The sequence below is a fragment of the Anopheles ziemanni genome, chromosome 2, assembly GCF_943734765.1.
Source record: "Anopheles ziemanni chromosome 2, idAnoZiCoDA_A2_x.2, whole genome shotgun sequence".
NCBI lineage: Eukaryota > Metazoa > Arthropoda > Insecta > Diptera > Culicidae > Anopheles > Anopheles ziemanni.
In genome coordinates this window covers 17,244,181-17,252,918 of record NC_080705.1, presented here as the reverse complement: position 1 = coordinate 17,252,918, position 8,738 = coordinate 17,244,181, and the positions used below count along the sequence as shown (strand labels likewise).

The window sequence follows — 8,738 nt, the reverse complement described above, 5'->3', positions numbered from 1 at the left end:
AATGACTACAAGTAGTTATTCCTGATTTGTGTAAAGTTACAAGGAGTCAAATGTAGTAGATATAACATTACTTATCAGTAATGTTTTCTTTTATTTGGTTAAGAAAACAAATGAAATCGCTTCGAATTTCTTCACTAACTGCTGAACTATTATTGTTGCAACACTTTTGAAACATTAAATCCTCTAATAAAACATCAAATCAAAGAAAATGCTGCCCATCGAGCAAGCGATTGTTACAACTGAGTTACAATTTGCAGTCGTGTTTTATTCATTCACTAAATTTGCATCTTCAAATCCAACGGACCCGCTTTTGGCCGCCGGGAATCCGACTCCGGGCGTCAATGGTTGTCAACTCAGCACTTTTGCACGTCCAACAGATTACCCAATCTGGCAAACGGATCATGAAATTGCTCGATTCAAGCCCGAACTGACGCGCAAAAACAACGCTCCGCTGGAATGCTCTGCCGGAGCGTTCTTTCTTTCGTAACTTCAGAATGGGGCCATTATGCATATGAGGCGAAGCGCCCCGCTCTCCGATAATCAATCTGCACCTGGTGATGGTGCTGGTTCCGATTGTGTTTGTGTGTATGTGTCTGTGTGTGTCTTCAAGCGGGCAAGAGACCTTGCTATGATGTAGCGAAAAATTAGATACACGATTTGTCATCCTGCTCCGCATTTTCCGCCGCGTTTGCAAAATATTCAAAAAAAGACAACCAAACAGTATTCGATCATGCTAGCACCATTTTGGAATTGGAGGAAAATAAGTTAATGTTATTTTTCCTCACAAACGTTCCACTTAATTTCATCGAGTTCAGATGATACCAAGTATGTAACATCTGTACCGCAGTTGTTTCTCGGAATATCGTGAAAGAAAAAGTTAGAAACAGAACTAACCGCAGCCTTCCAACCGTGAGTTTCGCTGTTTATGAAACCTTAGCGGTGGATTTTTCCACCATCTAAAGGTATACGAATTACAACAAAACAATGGAAACCACATCTTATGGGTGCGCTCTCACCTCGAAACACCTTTTTTTCCGCGACGGATGATTCACATAACGACGCGGGTTCGAAAGCAAGATTGTTCTGTGCAGTGTTTCTCTCTTGTGTCTCCCTTTCAAACGCGGTCGTTTTTCCCCATTTCTGGCCATCTTAATTAAGCCGTGTTTCCGCGACCTGCACCTCGCGTGGGGCCCATCGCTCGTCGCCCAATATTGCCAGCGCTTTCGTTTTCGAGCGCCACCGAGACCACTTATCCGTGACGAAGGAGAAAGGAGCGAGATAGGGACGGAGAAAAACATCTGTCCTTCGAGCGACGTTCGCTCGGAGTTCTGGCACACATATCTTCCCGTATTTTTCCGCATGTTCAACCGCAAACCCACAAGCACGAGGGTGCTGAAGTGTCGCTTAGCGTGAAAGGTGTGGAGATGAAAGCATAACATATGATGCCAACCGGCCCTGCACCCAGTTTGGAGCGGACGGGTCGCGGCAACGGGTCGTGTGGGTCGTATTTTCAAGCCGACCGACCGGAAAACATCGAAATTACTTCCGAACCATTACAACGGCTAAGTGTTTGTTGGTGGGGTTTTCCACGCCCGTCGGAATAGTGGGCGGATGGAAACGAGAAGCCGTGAAGGGTGCGTATGCTTAGAAGCCGCTGCTAATCGCTTCGCTGTCCTTGCGAGGAGCTTCCATGAGCAATTAGACTCTACGTAGTTATTACAACACTTTTCAAGTGCGATCGATCGAAATACAAAGATGAAATGGATACGATTGATGTGAACTACTCTAGCTTTTCTTTTTTATAAGCGTCATTGTGATACTTAATTCACAATATGGCATTGTCATATTTCGCAATATGACCAAACTTATCTCTCCGAACAGAAAACCAAATGATGGGCCTGTCAAGCTTGGCACATTTGAAAAGTTTATATGAAGACCGCAAAACTTTTGCAAATCATTTTAGAACCTCACCGTAACGCTAGGCTGCAATGACATAAGTATCATTTATGGGCAAAACCCTAAATCCATCGCATGTTGATCTAGGATGAAAAGGCACACTTTGATCGCTAAAAGTTTTCCCTTTACAATCCCGTTTTGACCGCTTTTACATAAGCTTAGCGTTGGTTAATGATGATTCATTGCCGTCGGTTTTGGAGATTCCTTCTTTTATCCCGGAAATCGACGTACGATGTCCAAGAACACACACAATCTCATCCATTCGTCGGATCGAAGAAAGGATTTGAGATGCTTGGATGGGACGCTGTAGGGCTAATGCATGATTGTGTAATGTTTCGGCACAGCTTCGTTCCGAGGGTCGTTACTTACGTAACTTTTATGATGATACCTCCATAATTTTATCCACCAAACATCTATCAATTTGCTCTGTGATATTTCAACCGTGCATTAAAATAATGTAAACTAATCACTACTCTTGTTGTATGTTTTATTTTATTTCATCCATTTTATGTTACTGTTTTTTTCCCTTAAATCTCTCTTTCTCGCCACCATCAGCATCAGTTGCGTTATTTTTCTGAATTCAACTCGATCAGATAACGATCGTATTAATGTTACACGATCACTTTTGCACCCAACAACCATGTAAAATATCGAATCAGGCTGCTTGTGCTGGACTGTACCGCTGCCTTGGTGATTCTATTCTGCATAGAAAAATCTCTATTTCTCGTTTATAAAACCAAATACAACCATTATGATAGAAACGTTTTGTTTGTTTGCGGTCCCTCCCGGTTCGAGTAGTATGTACCCAATGTTTTGTGTGTGATTTGCGGGAAAAACAACAATCATAGGAATTTAATGGGACCCCCTCGGTGCCGTTCAATGAGTGTGTGTTTTTCCAATAAACTGCTTAACTCTTTGCCTTGCGTTCCAATCAAAACACCTACATTTTCAATCAGTCCACGAGAGCGAAAAAAAAGCACAAAACCTCGACACGAATTGCTTTCAATTAAATGCGTATTTATCTAGTCCCGCGACCTCATCCGTCCGTGGTTCCTGCTCCCACGGGATGGCGGGAAAATGAATGCCAATGAAAATTAAATCATTAGCCCTGTCCACTGATCGCGATCGTAAAAACGTGTTATTTAACTAAATGATTAGAGCACGTCCCTCCAATCGATCATCCCCATGATGAGTTATGTCACTCCATTTTTGACGCTTCATTTCCGCTCAATCGCCTGCATCTTCGCGCGTTTTTCCCTCCAATTTGTATTCGCCCATTCGAGTTGGCCGTAAATTAAATTATCCTAAGCCCCCCTCCCTTTCGTTTCCACCTTCCGGTACGGTCCGTGTCGTGTTTTGGTCAACTGCCGTTTAGTTTAATTAGCTCTAAATTGCTGTGATGCACTTTGATGTGTTCGAATTGTACCGCAGGGCAGCGAAGGCCGCAGTTTCTCCGAGTTCCCGCAGGTTCCAGCACTGCAAAACGGCAACACGCACACACACTCTCATCGGCGTCCCAGCAGGAAGCTCAGCAGCCAGAGCAGGAACACATGTACCGGGTCCGCTATCCGCAGCTGTCCGCCGTGCTGCATCGCTGCCGGATGTTCACCTGGAATGGAAACATTGCAGCAAATACAGATACACAAGAAAAATGCAACATTAGCGACAGGAATTTGCAGTTCGGTAGAGTTTTCCCGTTCGCTTACCGTTCAGAATGTGCACATTGACGGTGGAAGGATCCGCGTTCGACGGGGAGCAGACGTACTTGCCCGTGTCCGTCGGTTTGGCGCGCTGAATTAACAAATAGGACGTGGTCGTCTCGCCCTTTTCCGTTATGACGGACACTCCACCCCGGGGGGAATCATAGTTGATCTCCTGCAGTGAATCAAGAAGGAAAAGCTTGATTGAGTGATTGGAAAAACGGTGAACAATTGGCGTAACGATGTAACGATGTCTGATCCTGTTTACTTGATTATTCCTAAAAAAGTCATACTGAACATTAACATTTTGTTGACGCCATTAAATTCTTAGAAAAGGACCTATTAGAACATGTATTTCTTAGATAATGAGAGACGTTTGGGAGAAAAACAAAATATCTGGTGAAAATATTAGCAAAAGCATTATTCAATCCTTCGTAGCAACAACAATCCACAATAAAGTAAAACAATCCATCACGCTTATAGGAGATTCAATATTGGTTAGTTATTGAATCCCTAAAAGTACCCACTGTTTATTATTACTATTACACTGGTGTTGTGCTCTGTATTACTCTGTTTATTAATAAAACTAAACTTAGCTTGTTGATTCGTTTTGTAGTTTTTAGATTGTTTTTTTGTATCAAATAACATATTTAACGCGATTTAAAATTGAAAAAGTGTTTAGTCATATGTAAAAAAAAAAAGATTTTAAAACATAACTGTATACAACGAAATGAAAGGATGTTCAAAGTAGGAAACAAACCCAGATAAAGCATTCCGAAAGTAGCATTAGTTTTTGTTGCCTAAATCATAAAAATGCAATCTAGAACATCAATAAACAATCACATTAATGACAAAAACATAACAAAATTCCAAGGGATAAATTTCATCGTTAGTCTGCTAGAACGAAACAGAACAAATTATAAAAGAATGCAATAATCTCACATTCGTAGCCAAATTTTAAAATTGAGATCTACCACCTCGACTGGTTTCGTCATCTTTCAAATCGATACTGATTATCAACACTGCCACACTTTTCTCGTTTCTTTTTTCGAATCATCGCATCACACCAATAGTGATTACCAATTACCGTTCCCCAGGTTCACTTTCCCTCTACCTTTCTACTGAAAATATTCACACGCTTTCTTGGGGAAATGTCATCATCAACTTTGCGCCGGGTAAAAACTCATTCCTTACCTTCCGGCGAAGGTGCTTTTTATCTCTAATATCCCGAGCATATCTGCAAGCATCAAATTCCCATCCACTCCTTGCCATCGGCCCGTGATCACGTGATCTAGTTGCGCCCGAAACGATTCAGGAAAAACTTCTATTCAGCTTCAGTTGGTTTTCGAAGAACCGGCAACTCTCCGGTCTCGTTTCTACCGCTAGTTCCGTCAACCCCATCGAGCACCAACTTGTGGCTGTGTTAGGCGAGTTATATGTTTGAGTACATTTGGGCAACCCGGCTATCCGTTTTGGAAATGAAAAAAACAAACTTCGAAAGAAGTTTTACCCTTGTTGAGTTTCGTCTATTTTTCCACCGGACAGGCCTTCGAAATACAAGATCCGACCATTATTTTACCAGCCGCAACAACTTACGCAGCCCACGAGCGAATCGGGTCGAGAGGCTGAAAGATCGCCATTTCATCCTGCAGGCCACACTTTTCCACCCAACCACCCCCCCTTTAATCTATTCCTATTAACTGGCGTCGACGACTGTTGCTGTTGCTGTATGTCAATGTCAACGAAGAAATATCGTGTATAATTTATTGCCCGCATTTTCTCTTTCGGTTTCACGCTCTCGCACTCTGCATTTTATTTCTCTATCTCCGCGCAGCCAGACCATTCTGGGACGATGTTCGCTTGACGGTTTTCCCATTTGCACCCCCGAAACCGGCAGCATGTTGATGTAAATTGAACCGAGAGCAAACTATCCCCATAATCGTCATTGACATCCTCGACCAAACCATCAGCGTCAACAACAAAAATAACATCATCATCATCATCACCATCACCATCATCATCAGCCTCGTTAGAGTATGGAATATATTTTGCTTTCCCACGCTCCTTCCTACTCGTTCAACTGCAATCTCACTGCTTTGGCCCAAAAACTCCCTGCGTTCGTAGTCTATTGGATAAATCAAGAGGAGTGATAAAAGCATAACCTCAAAATTGCGTCCAGCTAGGGGAGGAAGGGACGAAGTGCATAGTGGCATCATTGGCCCAGGAAACTTCCGACCGAGAGGGTCATGGCCGCTGACCGAGCCACCAACCCTCCCGGTGGGAATGTTGCACTTTTCCGAGCACCGGAGGCAGGTATTTCAGTTCCGGACGACTTGTTTTTCCTGCACCCCGGGTTTGATTTTTTTTCTTGTCCCGTTTTAGTTCATGCTTTCATAGCAGCATACCCTGGATGTTTACTCCTGACATTTGGGATGCATTGCAGGTAGCATGGGGCGGGGAACCATCGGCCAACTGGCGTGAAAGCAAATTGATATTGAAATCACGTTGATATTGAAATTTTATTTCCACCCATGGCCGTAGCTTTGTGCTTTATGTTTTAAATCCTTTCGGAAACTCATTCCGGCATGGAGGCGAGCTGTGGAAACAAAAACAAAATAAAAGGGAGTGAACATAATATTCAACCAGCAAACACACCCACACCGGCAATCCCTGTCAATTCCGTGATGGACGGGGAATGAAAAACACAGAACCACGAAAAAAGTGTTAAAACAAAAGAGGGAAACCCATAAAAGAATGGCAAAAACGAGCTCCCGCACACTTCGGAATGTGCATTAAAGCATCCATTTTTCAACTGGCAATCCCAATATTGTCAATTTTGCTGAGTTATGGCCGAATGTCTGATGGGCCCGAGTGGCCCGGACGAAGGCGAAAAGTGCAGTGCGTTTGCACCTCTGGCCATTATTTCCATTATCCGAGACACCTTTCATCTCGTGTTGGCCATGGGATCCGGGTCGGGATCCGCTGGCGATGAGGTGCTACATGAATTGAATCATGGCTCACGATGGCTTACGTTTCGGCGTACTGACGAGAAAGAAGAAATTCGATAAAATGCAGCAAGCTTGCCTCGTGTGCCTTTTCTCTGATTTCCTTTTTTATCGCCCGGGGTAATTCTGATTTCTGGTAAGAGGATTTTGTTGTGAAATATTAACATCATCAAATCACATTTGCACATGCTTTTTACCGAGTTTTAAGATTTTTTTTTTACCGAGAATATTAAGCAGACCGCCCAAAGCAAGGCAAAAACAAAGCGTGTGATATAAAACATTAAAAAACGGTATCAAGAGGAAACAACACATTTCAATGATGAATTTAAATGAAATTAATAAAGTATAACCATAAGTGGGAAAATGAACGGGTGTATTACAGTAAACAATGATAATTGTTCTCGTTTTTTAAATGCTATCCAACGAATGCATTGTTACTTATTCTTTTGTCCTACAATCAATAAATTTTTTGACGGACTTAACGATGTTTATTATTATTTCCACTTTTGTCCAAGAATTGCAGAATAAACAAATAGCAATATTATGTAATTTTATTCCTCCTCTAAGAATCGTGTGAAATGCACCTGAAATGCGTTAGGGTGAAAAACGTTTTCATTTAATTGATTGAATTGATGAACACCGTGTTCTTATGTATGATAACATCTAACAAGAATGTTACGTAGACGAAAGAAAATGTTTGTTTTTTATTCTTTTAGTTCATCTTCACAAACGCATTGCTCGTTATCATAAAGATGAAAATGTTTAAGCTGTTTGTTTTCCTCTTGCTTTGCTGCATATTTTTGAAAACTTTGCTGTCAAAAACTGTTCTGACTATAAAACATTTTTCTCCGTTTCTAGCTTTTGGGCTCTTTCTTCGATTGAATTAAAAGATAGCAAACTGTATAAATACTGGAAAAACCAACTCATTTTCCGTTAATCTAAACAGAACCTTGATAAACATATTTATGTTCATAAATCTAAGAAGGAGGATTTTAATATAGCATTACACGATATGATCTTGGTCCTTGCCAGTGAATTTCCCTTTTCCTGTATTCATATTCCTCATATTCCTCAAGGTTGCAACTTATCGCGTTGCTCGCGGGGAAGAACAATTCGATTCCAAATCACATTGAAATGAACTAAGAAAAAAATAATAATAATAAAAAGAGCATTGATTGTTCATCTAGAAGTTTTAAGGTAGATTAGAAAAAACTCTCGAAAGAGAAACGTTGCAGAAACCAACTTGTTATAAGTAAATTGAGTCAAAAATACGGTATGGCTATTATGTTCAGCTATAATCAAGCCCCCTTGCGTTAAAACACCCCACCAAAAGCTACTTTACTGTACGACACACAAGTACGACTCTAAACATATGGAGTAAAGAGTATGGCCTCATAATCGTCCCGACCCGCAACCTCAATCAACTGACACCGGACACATGCTTTGCGCGACGCCTGGCACAACGACCCCACGGGGGCTAGGAACTGTTGTACCGTAATAAACAAACCTCATAAATCCTGCCTCATAAACCCTATTCTCGTGCCTTTCTCATATGTGCCAACTTTAACAACACAATATCAAAAGAGGATTGAAGCGAAAATGGAGTAAAAAATTGAAAACACTCCTAGAAAGCATATCGAATGTACGAAACCAATTGTCTGAGTGGAGAAAAAAGCTTCCCTGCCATCGTCGTCAACGGCCGTCACCATAGCGGAGTGGAGTGGCCGTTGTTACACTTACCTGATTGTTGTGCGTCCACATGATGGTGGACGGTGGCTCGGGCGAGTTGCGTACTATACAGGTTAAATTTACAGTCGAGCCGGTGTTGATGAACATTTCTGGCGCACCGACGATCGTGGTGATGGGTTCTGGAAGCAGCGCACATGAAAGGAAACAAAATTGAAACCATTGTAGGAGAAACACGTGCCAGAGTTCACGTTCTAAAACGATGGTTTTCACGGTGTCATAGTTCTTTAGCAAAAACAAAAAAAGGGGGCGTCATCCATACATGCACTAAATAAAGTCCGTTGGAAAAGGGACATGAAAATCTAATCTCGGGCAGCATACGTGTGTCGCT

General features: G+C 41.9%; 1 protein-coding gene across 1 annotated transcript in view; it reads right to left on the bottom strand.

Moving 5' to 3' along the window:
- Window positions 1-3,452: 3,452 nt before the first annotated feature.
- Window positions 3,453-8,738, bottom strand: part of LOC131293071 (zwei Ig domain protein zig-8-like) — a 29,161-nt gene continuing 23,875 nt past the window's right edge. The window contains exons 6-8 of the mRNA XM_058321151.1: window positions 8,402-8,529; window positions 3,663-3,831; window positions 3,453-3,565 (exon numbers count right to left, since the gene is read on the bottom strand). Coding sequence (XP_058177134.1) covers window positions 3,462-3,565; window positions 3,663-3,831; window positions 8,402-8,529 — 401 coding nt within the window. The 3' untranslated portion in view covers window positions 3,453-3,461. The remainder of the gene's footprint in view (window positions 3,566-3,662; window positions 3,832-8,401; window positions 8,530-8,738) is intronic.